This window comes from Alligator mississippiensis, chromosome 6 (assembly GCF_030867095.1).
Source record: "Alligator mississippiensis isolate rAllMis1 chromosome 6, rAllMis1, whole genome shotgun sequence".
Classification (NCBI taxonomy): Eukaryota; Metazoa; Chordata; order Crocodylia; family Alligatoridae; genus Alligator; species Alligator mississippiensis.
Window position 1 is genome coordinate 34,955,207 of NC_081829.1, and position 17,515 is coordinate 34,972,721.

A 17,515-nucleotide genomic window follows, 5' to 3' on the forward strand; every position below is an offset into this window, starting at 1 on the left:
TTTGTCAGTGAAGTACAGTTGTAACTATGAATAGTCAAATAGAAGCTTTAGGACTATTTCTGTAGCAACCCCCCCCAGTTTTTCTTTTTAAAATTTATTTTAAAATGCATTCCCTCCCCTTCCCCAACCATTTCTGACTTTTTCTCTACGTCTCTATTCCCTAGATAAGTATAAGTAAGCTAAGATGCAGGATAAGCTTTAACATTTTATTTTAGGTAGTAAGTTTTATTTTTCTCTCCCCTCTTTGCAAATAATCAAATTGCCCTGCTATTCTGATATTTTGATATAGATATCCACTGTTTTATAAGTGATAATTATTATGTTTTGTATTGATTTTTTTTTTTTTTTACTGCCTTTATATTGTGTGATTACTGTTTTAGGCCTATATATGTAAGTTAGCATAAGTCATGTCAAGTTTCCATCTTGTAGTGTCAAGTCTCCATCTTATCCCCATGCCTGGTTGTGTAACCCATGACTTGCACCTACCCCTCCTATGTAACTTGGTTCCTGAATGAATGGGGATGAATGAGGGGGCTTGAGAGACAATGGAAGCAGGTCTAAAAATAGCTCCCTCTGAATGACCGAACCATCAACAGCAATACCTGGACCAATGACCCAGCCCTTGGAACCATGCTCAGCATTCAAGAAACAAAAGATGAGGCAACCCACCATTGTGCCAAGGCTGCACATGCTCAGTAAGAATACCTGGAGCCCTCTGGAACAGAACTGACCTTGCCTGGACAGGCCCTCCCCATAGGACATCAGAGGCAGTCTGCCCCATAAAAGGGGTAGTGAAGACTGACTCTTTGGGACGCCCTTTCCATTTGGACCAGCACCATGCCACACCACCTATCCACCCAGAGGCCCTGCTGGCGACCACCCTCTGGACAACACCTACAAGACAAAGACCCCTTTCCAGCCTGGATAGGTAGCTATCACCCCCCACCCCCTCTTCAACCAAGGACTTGGACTCTGCTTCTCTTCCCAACCTGGACTCCAGCCCTGCCACTGAATCTCTTTCTCCTGCTGCCAGTGTGTGTGTGTGTGTGTGTGTGTGTGTGTGTGTGAACCAATAACTTCATGGGGCTGTGTAGTGTGTTGTCTGTTTAATAAAATTGTTATTTGGACCCCTAAGTCGGGTTTTGCTTTACTATGGTTTGGCCCTGCTCCAATGTCTGCTCCTCGACCCTCTAACTTCTGTCTCATTTCTCCCTCTCCTGCTTCTGGCTCACTGCCACCCCAACACCTGTCCTGAGCTCCTCTCTGCCTCCAAACCCCCTGTTTCTTTGCCACTATCTTATCCCCACTGCCTTTTCCTTTTCCCCTGAGCAACCAGGTTTCTGCCTCAGTTTCTTTCATGGCTGGCTCCTCCTTGCCACCACTTATCTACCCCTCACAATATCCACAATATATCAACTGTCTGCCTCAGTTTTCAGTCCCAAGCTCCCAGGTTTCTGTCTCTCTCTCTCTTTCCTGGCTGTTTCCTCCACCAGGCTTTTTTTTTTCCTTTCCTTTCCCTTGCACCAGTGACCTTGAGTAACCCTGGGGCCACTTGATCTTAAGTAACCCCAAGCCTCAGTTCCTCAGCCAACTTCTCTCTAGTCCAACAGTTCTAATCCTGGTTCTGGCAACTTTCACTCCCTACACTTTGACTCTCTCACTCTTAACCTTCCCCCAACTACCCCAGGTACCCCAAGCACACAGATACACACTGTACCATCCAAGTTAGGAACTTACCTGTGTGTATGTGTAGGTGGGTTGTATGTGTGTGAACTGGTGAGTGTGTGTGTGTGTGTGTGTATATATACATATAAAAATAAATAATATCACTGAGTGAATGATATACAAATTAGTGATCTGTGTATGTATATTGAGTGTGCGGGTATTGACAACTGATTTTTGTCTAATTTTTAGTGTGTATGTGCTTGAATTGTTGATAGATATGCATGTACCTAGGCTGGTTTGGATGTGCATGTGCCTGAGCTGGTAGTGTGTGTGTGTGTATGCACCTAATTGATGTGTGTGTTTGTATATGTGCAATTGTGTCACACCCTCCTGTCTAACAGCGCAATACTGAGATCCTGAGAGTTGGCCTGACCCCACAGGGCAACAGTTCTGAATAGGAAGGTTGAAGCATTCCCTATCTACCTCATATTTTTTATAAATCTCCTACATCATACACCTGGGTTTCGGTGTCAGTAGGAGTGTAATGTTATCTTTTTTGGTGGTGTTTTGAAGCTTATCTTTAAATTGTTACCTCACGTGAATCTGAAATCCAAGATCCTGTATCAATCAATCTGACAAACATTTGCACTGCAATACAGTTCTTTCCAGCATAGCCCGCTGCAGTAGTGATTTTGATATAGTTAATTGCTCGGGTAGCCTTTAAACAAAGGGTTTGGATACCTTTACCCTTTTTCCCAGGACTTTAAACTCAATTTTTGCCATATAATTGTGTTGCTTTTTTGCAACCATCCTTTATGAGACACAGTAGGTCATTTTAAGTAATACAATAATCTCTTAATGACATCCTGAGTTTAGAACCCTACGGTTAGACGTGGTGTTCATTTCAGGGGATTGTGGTGAGGAGATTTGAAACCATAACAAAACCGTTGCTGGGTTGAGAAAGAGACATTTTGGAATTTCAGGCTAGTCAAAATGTGTTGAAAGAGTGCATTTTGCATTTTATTTTATATAAATTAAAATGCTGTCTTTCAACACACACATATTTGCTGGTTAGACAACCAAACTAAAGGAATATGTAAAATGAAGTTAAAGAGTTTGAGCTTCCCTCAGCACACAGAACTTCTGTACTTCCCCTGAGCAGAGTCTAGTTAGTAGCCAATCTAGGCTGCATTAGGGCAAAGGAAGCTTAGACAGATTGAAATGTCTACTGCTAATGCCACTTTTAATTGTTTCGTGAAGTACCAATGGGGTTAGCCAGGTTTTAATCTTTCTAATAAATATTCCCATTCAGGCAGGTAGGGGGAGCCTCCTACTTGGGCATCACTTTATGTAAGTATGAGGCTGATTATCAGAGGGCAGGCAATGGCTCTTTAGACTTGTTTCTTAATCTTGATTCAAGCGGAACAAGACAGTAAGCTAAAGCACCTGCATTAGAATCCTGGTTCTGTTTAAATGCTATAGAAAGAAACCCTCAAATGTCTACTTACATCTGGATAATAGTCCAAGGTAGGCACCAGGCGCTCTATCAGGGCTTCCAGTGATCCAGAGATGAGATTTCCATCCTGGTAAACAGGATCACCACACCTTTCGCCCATGTCTGGCTGCACCTGCCCACTACAAGTGGAACCAAGCATGCTGGAAAATATTGGCGTCTGGGGCATAGTTTCCTGTGGTGTTTGGAGAAGAAAAAGAGAAGTTTTCAGTTTTCTTTAAAGGTCTTCTGTGAGTATGCATAGTGTTTACAAAGGCATAAATTGTGGTCAGTTACATCATCTGAGTGAACACAGCTTGGGCTTTAAAGGGGGAGTTCTGAACCCCCACTCCTGTCAGCCTAAAAACATTGCTTTTAGCTTTAAAATTACGTGTAACCAAACTAACTTTTTCCCCCTGTGTGCAGTTGCCATCATCAGGTTTTCAGTCCATCACAAATAAGGATATAGAAACGTCAGTGTGAAACGCCTTGTCAATTCAAGAAGAAATCTCCCGTAGGTAAAAATTATGGCACTGTCCAAACTACTGCATTACAAAGACATAATCTCCTTGTTCTGAGCTTTTGGATTTAGGACTTTGAGAGAGGATTAGATCTGGATATGTGATGATAAATTATCCAGCATTTCTGGATACATGGTATTCTAGATCTTGACAGGAGTGAGTCATCTCTGGCATGTCCTTTGCCATTTGGACAGGACTAGAAATGGTTGGGGATGCACCATCTGGGCAAGACTGTCTCCTTACCTAGGATTTCACAGTGTGAGTTAAGTAAGTATGAATGCTCACAGCCATGTTTGTTCCTGGCCTTTTATGCCACTAAGTAAAAGAGTCACCTAAAAAAAACATACTTTTTTTTTTTGTGGCCACAAGCCCAACTGTGTTATAGTTACCATATGCAAATAGAGAAGTCTGACTGCAATGTGAAGTCAATGCAGTACATGCAGAAGTTAAAACTTATTGGCAAATGTTACTGCTAAAATAGTTACCTGCTGGAAAACAAATCATACTCACCACAGGATTTTTTTTTAAGGACATCTGCAACATTATTGGACAACAGCAAGGCCTTCAGCGTTTAGTTCTTTAAACAGATGTTGCAGTATATAATAGCTAAGGCACAAGATTTACCCTTAGTTTTATTCAGATGTGGGTAGGGGTGTGAACTGGAGCTATGTTAGTTACTAGTACTTGTACTTCAAGGTGGGGTGGGGAAGTTATGTTTCTTATTCCAGGCAAACAAGTGAACAGAATTTCATTTGACTGCCTTTAGCACAGCATGTTTCTATTTATGCCAATACAAACACAGACACACACACACACACACACATATGTAATAGAATAAGAGAAATGTAGTTAAAACATGGCAGCTGCTGAACAGTGAATATTACCTTGTGTGTCAACATACTTCTAGTATTTGCCCCTTTTAAACTATAATTAAGATTCATGTTTTAAAACACAATGTGCAGGACCTATGGGCTTATAATATATGAAACTTGATGGTACGATGCCAAGTGTTTCCCTATTAATGTTTTGATGTATTTTATGAATTGAAACACAAGACATGGGCTCTACAGCATGTAAAGAGCTTGACAAATAACTGTGCCTCTGGGAGTGTGAGGCGAGGAAGCCGAGTTAGCTATGCATATTATGCAACTTGTTAGTAATTTGTTTTTTTGTTCCTTTTAAGGTCCATTCCAATAGCTTTGATAGTCACTCGTTGCAATAATGTACGGTATGTGCTGTTTGGCTAATAATGGCATGGAGGTGCCTGTACAGATTTGTAAAAGGACTCTCACTGCTACTGAAACTATTTAGTTATAGAGCTTCTAGGTAGGAGTGGAAAGGAGGGGAGAAACATTCTGTTTTCTTTGTGAATTGTTTCTAGAACATATTGGAAATCATCTTTCTTTGTCTCCGTCTCTCTCTTTCAAGTGATCCTTTCTGGAAGGAGGAGTAATAAATCTTTTTCTAGTTAATTGAAATGTAGATGTAGACAAGTCTGTGCTTCTAGTAGGTAAAGGGCTACCAGCTCTTATGCTAATTGCATATGATGCTTGATCAACCTAACCATAAACAATGAATGACTTCAAATGAGAAGTGTCAAGCTGCACTGCCAAATTTAACACTGTCCTCGTGATTTTACTGTGGGGGGATGGGAAGGTGGGGGGAGTCTTTTTGGGAACTGATGCCATGTAGTACCCGGTGTTAAATCCTAGTAAATGCACTTCCAAGCCTTTGGCAAGTAATCTGTTTATAAACAAGCAAAGCTCCATGAAAATCACCACACTAAAATTCAATACAGAAATTAAGTGTTTAGTTCAAGAATAAGCCAAGATACCTTGACTTTATGGCAGGTTGGCAGTGCTGAAAAATAAGTTAATCTGCTTTAAAAAGCCAATGTGTTTTTATGTCACTTTTAAAGCTAACACTGCTTCTGGGATATTTCCCCTGGATATAGCAGAAAGTGTTCACATATACAGTCCCAGTCTCTTTGATTTTCAACAAAAGTGGGTATGTGAATCTTGAAGACATTGTACAGTCTTTCATGTCAAGTCTAAAATCCACCTACAATTGCCAGTCACATAATAAATAAGACAATGGCACTCCTTCCTGATATGTATATACCCTTGACTAGCACAGACACACAGCCAAAGAAAGAAAATTGGTGACATCCTATTTATCAGTGCAAGCAAAATAATCTTGAAAACATGCCGCATGCTACAGGTGAGTTCTCTTTAGATTTCAGCATTAAGACTGTAAACTGAACTGCCATAAATATATATTTTTAAAAACTTGCTTAAAACATTCTTTTAAGGGGGTTGCAGAAATTCTAAGGTGAACAACTGCATCCCATTCAGTTTAACCAACATCTTTTTTGGCAGCAGAACAAAGAATTCAAAGGACCGCATGACCAGATTCGGATCTCCGCTACACTGCAGTAATCCAGGACTGAGTCCCTTAAAACAACCTGTAGTCTTCTACTGATGTAAATGAGAGCAAAATTTGGCTCAAACTTTCACCATGGCAAAAAGTGTCATATAAGGCTCTGCATTGCAATCAAATACACACAGATCACATACATAACTGAACAACTAAAGATCTGAAAATCTTACCCTCATTTTCCTCTGTAGTATGTACATAAGCCTTGGCAGTTCTCAAAATCTTGATGGTGGGGTTTTCTTTCAAAGTATAAAAGCCTCAGCCAGCCATAGTAGATCCAGCCAGCTCGCATCTGAAGAGTTTCAGGCTCATCTGAACAAACCCAGAAAACTGGCAGTTTCCAAGGGCTGCCTCTGACGTCAGTCCCCGGCTCAGCAATCTGTTGGCTGGGGGAGAGCTTGTCCAATTCAAAAGAAGCCGAGTGTACTGGGGCTGGCTTTTGTATGTGTGCACTGTACACACTAGGAAAGAAAAGCCTACCCTCTGCTTCCCTCTATAGCAGCCCTGGCTTGTCCAACAGGTTTGATTGCTTAGATGAAGTTCCCCCTCCCTTTCCTCCTCTTTTTTTCTTCAGAAAGGCTTGGCTGCCAAGAACAGCAGCACTTTAGCTTCTCTTCTATGATAGAAAAGATAAACAACTCGCTCCCTGTGGGGTGTCTGGCAGTGGTGGTGCTCTGTGGGCTAGTCTGGGACTACTTCAGAGAAGATCAGAGTCAAGCAAAGCACAACCATGGCAAACGGAGTCAGGACATGTATGACTTGTGGCATTGTGTCCTCAAAATAAACGTGCCAATTCATTTTGTTTTCTCTCCATATATGTGCAAAGCTGCAGTCTCTTTAGGGAAGGAAGTGGTGCCTGGAATCTATATCTGCATGAAATTTTAAAGTAAGGCTAAGCAACGTGGCAGACCCCTTTGATAGGATTTTCATAAAAGTCTCAGCATCGACTAAACTTGTTTTCCCAGTGCTGTTAGCGGCAGTTTCACCAGGACTTGTAATAGGAGCTGAGTTGTGCTAATGCCAAGAGTACTTTTTAAAGGTCTTTAAGAACTGGATAGTTGGTTTGCTTCTTTTAAATGTTTATTCCACACATTTTTTCAGAAGTTTTCAGATGTATTAGAAAGTGCTGTTAGGGGTGTGTGGGAAAATTGTCATCAAACCTCAATATCCAGAGCGCTGTCTGCAGTTCTGAATACCATTTAGTTATGGCCTTTCTTTCATTCACTGGCATATTGCTGGAATTAGCATGAATTAGTACTAATTAAATGGCACATTGTGCAGGTTTGCTTCCGGCACCTTGACTCTCAAACCGTATGAACCAATACAGCTGGGAAGTACAATTCAAAATAACTTATGAGGGTGAGGCACAGCACTGAGCAGTGCCTTTGAATTGTGTGATGACAGAATGTAAAGATATATGCCGATTGAGAAGAGCTTCTCCCTCATGAATTGTTTACATTACAATTATTCTCTTGCCCAGAAATTGCTATGCAAAGCAATTGACTGCTTTTGACTTCAATAGGACTGTCCCACCTTTTTAAATGACCCAGGAACATTTATTTGATAGTTCTAGGCTAATGCAGGTACCAGGTATGATGCCCCATCATCATGGCTGGTATCTTTTAATTGGCTTGACAGTTTTGATCTCTTTTGAGGTCTGAGACATTCCTTGTGTATCTGTGGTACTGGGCAAGTCCCAAATAGCACATGGTTTGAAGGCAGCAAACATTCCTATTGAGATGCAATGGTAAACTTTATGGTATACCACCAAAGCTTATGGCGCATGTTGGGTTAACTCTTACGACCTAATTTTAACCTCATTAAAAGAAAGAGGCTTAGGTTTAGTTAAATCCAATTCTCTTGGTTACTGGACTAATTCCCCATCCATACTACTTTTTTTAGACAGGCAAGAAGTTTTCAGGATTCAGCCTTAGTCCCCTCATTCTAGAACAGTGCACTAACTGATGGGGAGAGCAGTATAAGTATTACTCTTTGGACTTGAAGTTTTGGCTGGGTTCAGCAAGATCACATTTTTTTTTTACTAACTTTTTTGACGGACTTTTTTTTGACCAACCTGGAAAATAAGGTTGTTTTTTGTTGTTGTTGTTGTTTGTTTGGTTTTGGGGTTTGTTGTATTTCATGAGCCCTTAGAAATGACCAGGAAAGAAATTTTGGAAAAGTTGGGTTCATCTGAATGAGAGCAATTCTTTAAAAAAAAAAAAAAGTTCTTAAAAGTTCCCATTCACATTCTATCTAATCTCTTTTTGCATTGTCTGTGCTAGAAATGTCTGTTTCTTTGCTGAAATGCATGAATTGGCACCAGAGTATTGGGTGCCATATGTTTATAAAAACAATTCATCATAAAATTATATACCAGCCTTTCTTCTAAAATGATTATGGATAGTTTGAAACATAGTACTTGGTAAATTTCTCATTGCAAAAAAGCTTATAGCACTTCAATTTTTTGCTGATAAATCCAACCAAGGCTGCTGGTTGTCTGAGGCATGCTTTGTCCTATCAACTGAGTTAAAAAATCCTTCTCTCAGTGATAGAACTTTGAGTACCTTGCTCCCAGTTAAATCCATCTTCATTTACCACCTTTATATTTATTGAGCATCTCATAATCAAATTGCTTAAATTATCAGTACAGCCTACTTTCCCTCAGAAATCACAGCATGAGAAAAAAATATTCATTTCCCATAAGTAAGAGTAGGGTGTTTTTTTTAAATACACAGGGAAAGCGATCTTTTTTTTTTGTCTTGGGGGGATCATATGGTTGGGGGATTCTAATCCTTACAGTATACAACTAAAAGGCGTAATCTAGCAATTGAATAAAAACTATATATTCCCAGTAATTGATATGGTCCCTGAGCTCTGTGCAGCTGGGAGCTGCCCCAGGAGCTGGCACAACTCACTTGACTGCCAGGGTTCAGGGCAAGCCCTGTGACCCCTGCCAGCCTGAGGCTAGCATCTAGGGGTGCTGCAGACTTCCTCAAGCTCCTGCAGGAGGGCAGAACCCTGGACTGGGCTGGTCCTGTCAGACACAATCTGCTTCTGACACACATGCATGTGTAGACATGCACTCAGGAGCATTTTAAGGAGCCTGAATTTTCTGCCTAGAAAATTCTGGTGCATTGATTGCATGTGTAGACATATCCATCACTTCCTTTTTCCTCTGACTGATTTGGGAATTTATTTATTTATTTTATTTGCCTGGATTGAATAACTAAGAACAGGATATAAGAATATTTGGGTTGATTATGTCTAACAAAGGACAGTTAAATTCTTTATTTTTTATTATTTTTTATTTTTTTAGACCATTACTCAGTGAACACTTCTTTGAGTAATCCATTCAGTAGTCAGAGCGTAGGAAGTCAATGCGTAGGAAAAATGCATTTTTCCCCAATTGTGTCCATTACTAAGCCTGCACAAAAGGATCTGAGACCAAGAGTGGCGCTTGTCAGTTAGAATTAGCAAATTTGACAAAGTTCATTAAGCTTAACCAGTAGCTTCAGCTTCAAGACATTTTAAAAACATCCCAGGCTTCATAATAGCATGGGCAATGTGAATCTTGCCTAACTTTGAAGGTAGGAAGCAGGCGGCTATGAAAGCTCCAGTTTTAATGTCAAGTTGGCAAGTTGTTCTTTTTATAGTTATTGCTCTAACTTTAGATCAGTGCAGGTTTATGTACCCCTAAAGGCCTGAGCACAAGACATTGCAGCTCCTACAATTTTCCAGTTCACCGGGAGAGAGGCAGCTGCTACATTTCAGCAGCATGAGTAGTATGTATTCTTTTCTCTCCCTCTTCATGGACAGAGAAGTTTAAAGGTGTAGTAGAACATGTGTGTTGAACTCCTTTTCTTATTTTTAAGTCTATATGCATGTTCTTATAGGTAGGTGAAAGAAGGTACAGTCAAAGTAATGTGTTTGGCTCCTAGAGCAGAAATGTGATGGGGTCTAGAATGGCACCTTGATATGGTGGTTGTTTTCCCCTATCTTAGGCTGGCCTTGGAGGAAAGTTGCATCTGGTGCAGGCACAAGAACATTGACCTGGGAATTGAGTGTGAAGCTCTGTTATGAGCTCTGCCCCTGATATGTCACGATGGAGAAGTCATTCCCTTAGTGTATCACTTTCCATCATTGTAAAACGTGGATGATGACAGGTTTTCTAATAAGAATTTTGAGAGGTATGGATGTAGAAGGCTATCTAAGGTCTGAGTGTAGCTGTTGTTATCCTCTTCCTGAACAAACTGTCAGCACCTTAAAGATGTAATATACAGTACATCAAAATGCCATTCTAAATTCACAGTTCAATGTGTGCATCTTTTGTTAGTGGACAGACACCAGTCCAGGCTTAATCAACAGAGCTACAGCTTTGTTTGCCCTGTGCATGTCCTTCATTTATTATGTAGGGGACTTGAAGCAGCACCCTTATGCAAGCAGCTATTCTGCCAAGCAAGTCGGAAAAGCCTCTTGCTTCAAGGTAAGTTAGTCATCAAGCCTGTCTTGGCAAGGGGATTTTTTCCACCTGTCTTCCATTAGCAAATTTAAAAGCACCCAGCAAGAAAAGTGTTGTTAAGAATAAGGTTAACCTTTGTGATTTTTAAGGCATTGGACTGAAATTTGTGAGATCTTGGTTCAATTACTGAATGATGCAGATTTAATGTGTAAGGGTGTGTGGAGACTAAACGGGGACCCTACACTGAAGTGGTGAGTTTTAAAAACATCACTTCAATTTAGGGCTGATTAAACCCCTGTGTGGTGCACACATCCCACTGATTTACCTGCCTCTCTGGCGGGGAGGGGAGGGTGAGCTGCCAGTGGGTGGAGTGATCCCTGAGCTGTGAGAGGCAGGGCTGGTTCTTCCCTCCAGGACAGCGGCGGCCCTCCCCAGGTGTCACCTGCCTACAGGCACCCAGCTCGGGCGGTCCCAGGAGACATTACAGCTGTGGAGGGAAGCACCAGGCCCCCACACAGCTCAGGCAGGCAGGCTTGGGGGGGGCCAGATCAGGCTTGTTGATTTTCTTGGACAGAGCCTGCTTTCCCGGGCTGCTGCCAGGCTGCCTGCAGGGCTTCGTGCAGAGCCCCTGAGCTGCATGGAGCCTCGTGCTTTGCTCTGTGACTGTAGGGGCAGCCCAGTGCCCTAAGTCATTCAAGGCGCATTATGTCTCTGAATTTCCTACAGAGGTTGGAATTAACGTGCAATATGCCACCGACGCGTGCAAACACCAACACCATTAAAGCAGAGTAAAAGCATTTAGCCCACTTTAAAGTGTTATGCACACGTGCTTCTCATTTTGTCTACACACGGCCTAAATGACTTAATTTGTCTGTGCCTCAGTTTCTCATCTGTGTTATGATGGTGATGCTGGTTGCTTCCTTTGCCTTTTTGTCAGTTTTTTTTCTGTTAGATGGTATAACCTCCAGGACAGGAGCTGACTCTTACTGTGTGCATGATGCCTGACCCAAAGTGGTCTCAACCTTGCTTGAGGCTTGCAGAAGTTAGTATAATAAATTAAGGAATAATAACCAGGAAAGACACTGATGAAAAATTAGAAAGAAGTTGGTTATGAAGTGAAGTTTTCCAAATTTTACTGTTTAAGTTAGCTGTTTTTCCCCCCCATTCTTAAAGGGAAAAAAAAAATATATTCCTTGTTAAACTGGATGGACAAGGTTGAGAGTTGTTAACAGATTAAGAGCTGAATTTCAGTATGGTACAAATAATGTACTTAAATGAACTTGGGCAAAGTGTATAAATTATTTTCCTACTTCAGAAAAGCAAGTAATTGCAAAGATCTATTAACACTCCAATCTTAGGCTGCAACCTTAATTACAAAGGGAGTCTCTCTGAAATATTACATCTGTAGCCTTTATTCTTTAAACCATTCAAGTCGCTTGTTACATTCCACACAGACCTGTTCAGTAATAAGTCTGATTTCATAAACAGAGCCTGTACATGTGACTAAATGTCACATCATTTGCCTTGATGAAAGAGAAGAAGGTCAAAGGGGGAGAGACAGCATGGAAAGAGAGCTTGATTGTATAGAGTATTTTTTTACTGCCTATTAAGTAATGAAAGTGGGATCTGGCCTTGGTCCTTCATGTGTTCATATACGTATCCAAACTGCCCCTTTCTGTGGTTGGCTATTACAAAACGTAAGCTGTGGAATCTGACCTTTGTACCTCTTCTCTTCTAGCAAGGCACATAGTATTAGCATTTGTCTAGTTTCAGTGCTTTGCAGTTATGTGCAGTCAGAATGACTACTGGAAAAAAATGTGTAGAATGTAGTCAGAGGGCAATGTACGGAATAGTTAGCATTTTGTATGCCCTTGAAATGCTACACCACATTTACACATTATTTTTTAAAGAACTTTTTGGCATGTCCATACTCAGCATCTTTTACAAATGTTAGTGTGCCAGTATGCTCTAGCATTCCAGAAGTATTTTACATACATGGTCCAACTGCTGCTTAGAGCATGAGCTTTTAGATGATTTCAAAACAGTGCATTATATCATAGGATGTTAGGTCTGCCTGTAATGCTTGTAGTTTTCCATTCATACTGTATAAAAATGTCTGTGCTGGCCAGCTGAGCCAAGGAGCCATGAACCAATTCATGCAATATACCTTCTCTCGCTGTCTGTGAGGTTGAAGCAGTTTTAGGCTAAGCACACATCACAAACAACAGCTTATCATGGGACTCCAAAATTAGGAGGCCTCTTCAGGATAGAGACATCAAGTTTTTTTTTATTTTATGGGGGGAGAAGGGAACTTTTTTTCCTGTTCCACAGCAAAGTTTTGAGACTTCAGGTAGTTTTCCATTCTGCATTGGAGTGAAATGAAGATATTCCCATTTTTAAGGAAAAGCACCCCAGAGTAGTTAGTAGCCTGGCAGCAAGTGTGAGAGACTAATCCAAATCCTTCTTTAAATGTGAAAGGAGTTGAACCTGGACCTGAGTGCCATAACCACAATGCTATTAGGAAGTATTGACTGTGACTCCTTCTACCTTTTGACTAGAGATTCTGTCTTGTGTCAACAAAAGTTTTGTCAAAACCCAGTAATTACCATGAAAAGTTTTAATTCTGAATTGGCATTTCCTGATGAAAACTGCTCTGTTGAATACATCCCAACCAGCATTTCTCAGGAGATTTCTAGCAATGGTAATTTCTAGTGCATATACAAGAGATATCTTTATTGAGATTCTTTGTCACTCTTGTTTTTAGTGCTGCTTCAAGTAAAGAAACAAAGCTGTAAAAACATACACTACTTATAGTTGTGTGTGTGTGAACTAAATTTATACTAGTGGAAGATCAAGTTTAGAGACTGACATTGGTTCTTCAGTTATGTGCTGGGTGGTATCAATGGAATTTCCCCCAGCATTGTGTCCCCCACCCTGAATTGAAAAGGAGAATCTCTCAAAGAATGAGAGGAAATTGTCCTTTCCCATTCAGTCGTTTACCTTCCAGCCAAGACAGGTGTGTACCAAACTGATGGATGATGTTTGTGATGTGGAGATGTTTCTCGGGCACTGGACTGAGATGGTAACACATGTTGGTGTGTGGTTTTCTTGAATGTTTTAAGAGATCTACATTTAGCTGAATATGAGTTTGGGCAAAGGGCTGAGTTCATTCTACACCTAAATCAGTTTTCTTGCCTTAGTATTTATCCTTATTCTAGCAGAGTCATTTAAGAAGTATACTGACATTCTTTATTTGATTCACAAACTTCACAAATGGCAGCTACCTTGAGGGGTTTCATAGGTTATCTACTTGCTTGCTAATCAGTACTTTAAAGTTATATCCACCTGAGACATATCTGCTGAACATACCAAGGATGTACGTGTCCCACTGAATCCTGTGGATGCTAGCAGGATCAGTGAAGGACCAATACAAAGAGTCAAGTTTGCTTTCTTGTCCAATCAGATGGTTACAGCAAAATTAACACAAGGCTTCCTAGGTCTGGTGGATTCAGAAAGACCATATTAAAGGTCAAGTACCTAGCAAAAAAGAGAGGTAGCACAGAGGGAAAAAACACACTATTATCTCTTGGCTTATTCTCTTTTTACCAAAATGAGCATCTATAGCATATACATACCAGTATATATCAGGGGTCATTCAGGTGGTCGGAGCAAATAAGAGTTATTTCTGCTAAATACATTGCTTTTGTTCTTATCTTTATTGCTCCTTGCATATTATAGACCATACTCTAAGGGTTTGGTTTAGTACTGTCTAGAAAATGGAATGCACATGCTGCCTGCTCAGTACATGCAGTAACCCAGGAAGTGTTATGGGTACTGTGTTGACCACTGAGTTTCCAATCTGAGCTGAACTTTTAAGGATGTTAATAAACAGTCTTAATGAACTTGTACCTGAGTTTTTTCAAATCTGACATTTAAAAAAAAAAGATCAGAATTCAATGTTGGGGTATAGATTCACCTTTTAATCCCAACTGGTGTGCCCTTCACTAGCACAGCCATGCCTCTCAATGTGCCACTTATTCTAAAAATGTGCCACCATGCAGAATGTGAAAATCAATTATGCCAAGGAGTGATCATGTACATACATCAGCAATTTAGTGCCTGGAGGGGAGAAGAAATCTGCATGTCTGCTGATGTCAATCTACTTGAAAATGGTATTTTTGTAAATACACACATGAGTTGCTATTTTTTAACCTACTCAACAAAAAAGAGGTTTATTTTTAGTTCTAGAAGCTTCAGGGCATTGTAATTAGCACATGAAAAATACAAATCTTGCTAGTCATCCTTGTGTTTGCATAGCAGAAATTATGACAGCAGTTGTGTAAACATTTCCAAGTATTTACATGATTCTTTAAGGTCATTGAGGGGGTTCAGTTTATTTATTTTGGTCAATTATATTTGATTTCTGAATTTCCTTTATAAAGGCTATGGTGAGAGATGCTAGAGTTGGAAACTGTAGTACACTGTTTTCCAAGAAATATAGAGCAAGCAGCATTAATGCAAGATTCCTCTAACTCTGCCACCAGTCTTTCTCACCTTTGATTTTGATGGGAGCCCCTGCAGAAATGACAAAATAAATACTTCCAAATGTGTATTTACTGCTTGGATTCTTCATATTGGCATCAGCAAGGTAGCTAGTACAAATTGGGATAGTAGTTTTGGAATGAACTGAAATGATCTGACTCGCAGCTCAATTAACAGCTGTTAAATGCTCGGGATGATTTTATATAAGACACGTTCATATTAGGAACTTAGTAAAAACATACTAGACTCATAAATGACTATGAAACATAGTAGACTCATAAATTAATATAGAAATCTGGAAGAACCTCCAACCACTACCAGTTTGCCCATAAAATGTTAAAATGTCATTACTATACCTATAGTAATGATGTGTGTGTGTGTGTGTGTGTGTGTGTGTACACATATATGTGTATACATATACAAATGTTAAAATGTGATTACTAATATGTGTGTGTATGCATATATAAATCATATGACAGTTTAATATTTCCTGAGCAAACTGGTAGTGGTTGGAGGTTCTTCCAAATGTCTGTAGTCATGCACACACACGTACACTATATGTATAGTGTGTACTGAAAACATATATATTCATATTCAATTTAACAATGGACAATGTTGTTGGGTTATGTGCAAAGGAGCCATTGTCATGTTAACAAACATGACAATAATAAATGTTATCTTTAATAAACAATATACAAGTAAAAGGAAAAGTGTGAAGCCAGAATTGTTGGTGGTGTTCCTTTTAACATGTAATGACCCTTTTTAATCAGGGAAAATGTATCCCATTTTTAAAGGGGTTAAAGTCACTGTGTCTCATCTTTCAGGATTAATAAATGAATCTCCTGATTAGTCAGTGAGGAACATTTTAGTTAAACATTTTATTGTTTAACATCAAAATAACTGATAGACACTTGGGATGTGAGTACAAGTCCTTTTTTCCATTGGATGGAGGACTAACTTGAACCTTCGTCTGCCATATTTTAAGGTGAGTGCCCAGTCACTTCACCCTCCACAAAATATGTGAAAGGCCTTGTGTTCCTTCCAAATAGGAATGTAAATAAACTTCTACATTTCTGAATTTTCCACAGAATGAAATTGTTTTGCAGCTAGCCATGCTCCCTATCCTACAGTGAGTGCCAAGGTGTATTCACATGGAGCCCCACTGCTCTCAAGAGGTTTCTCCACAAAAGACTCCACACTCGGAGCTCATTGCTCCAACAGCAACCACTGCCCATGCCCAACTTGCTGCATCAGGCTTGAAATAAAGGCAAATAGGTGGCTTACATGCCTCCTCTGTGCCTGTGCAATATTGTTTAAGGTAAAGCTAGTCTGGATTTACAGTGTTTTCTGTGGTAAAACTAAAATGGCTTGATGTAAACTGGTTAGTAAATTCACATGTTTGATCTACCTTGACCAGTTCTCCTTAGCACTATTTATGTGAGGAAATAAACAGCATTGCATTTCAAACAAGTGAAGTTTAATATCCCCCTGCAGCTATTTTCCTATTTTCTTGCCTTCTGTTCCTTAGGGATCAAGTCACAACTTAGATAACAGATGAAAAACAACATGTTTTTGCACTTTCCTGCCCTTACCACTGCCATGTTTGTAAAAACATGTTTGTAAAAACAGCATGCCTATAATTGATAGCTAGAGGCTGTCTCATAGGATATGTGGTCCTAGCAGCTTTTCTTTAGACCTTTTATTTAGGAAGGTGGAATGCTCAATACCTTAACCAACATGATATGATAACTGTTGAACTAACACTTCCTTTGCTCTAGCTTTTGCAACTCCAGATAATTTGTTTCAATACTACATTAACAATTTAATACTTTACTTAAACTTGAGAACTACAGCATTCTTGTTCAGCTTTTCTTCTGGAAAAAAAGGACTTCATACCGGCTATAAAAAAGAAATATAGTTACAGTCACAGTTATTAGGCTAGTCCCACATAGTCTATTGTGCCAGATTCTCACCTTATCTATAGCCATATTGCCAGCTTGAAGAGTTTCAGGAGGGCTTTCCAGTGCAGCAGAACACTAGATAGTATACATCCCTGGAATCCCTCTTTTCCAGAGAATGAGGCTTTCCTGGTATAACTAAGGGTGCTGCCAGTTTCTTTATGCTTCTGATTATCCATCTTAGACTAGTAGGGGAAAGTTGTGCATAAATTTAGCGCAGTTCCCGGATTCCCTAGTTGACTCTAAGATTGGTGCCAGGGCTGTAAAGATGGAGAAAGGTTGGGTTTCCCTGCCTCCTTTCATGTGATTGGGGTATAAACTAACTTCTGTTGAGAAGAAAAATAAGACAAAGAGAATATTTAACCCTGGTGAAAGATGAAACACCTCTAGTTTATAATCCTGCATGTTTAGCATGAATCCTGCAGACAGTGCTGAGTACTGG

The 17,515-nt window shown here is 40.0% G+C and overlaps 1 protein-coding gene across 2 annotated transcripts in view; it reads right to left on the reverse strand.

Moving 5' to 3' along the window:
* Positions 1–17,515, reverse strand: part of RASGEF1A (RasGEF domain family member 1A) — a 58,174-nt gene that overhangs the window by 32,055 nt on the left and 8,604 nt on the right. The window contains exons 1-2 of one of the 2 annotated variants that reach the window (XM_006276259.4): positions 6,288–6,573; positions 3,174–3,353 (exon numbers count right to left, since the gene is read on the reverse strand). In XM_006276259.4, coding sequence (XP_006276321.1) covers positions 3,174–3,353; positions 6,288–6,314 — 207 coding nt within the window. In that variant the 5' untranslated portion in view covers positions 6,315–6,573. Of the gene's footprint in view, positions 1–3,173; positions 3,354–6,287; positions 6,574–17,515 lie in introns of those variants that run through there. The other variant, XM_019497197.2, reaches the window with a different exon arrangement.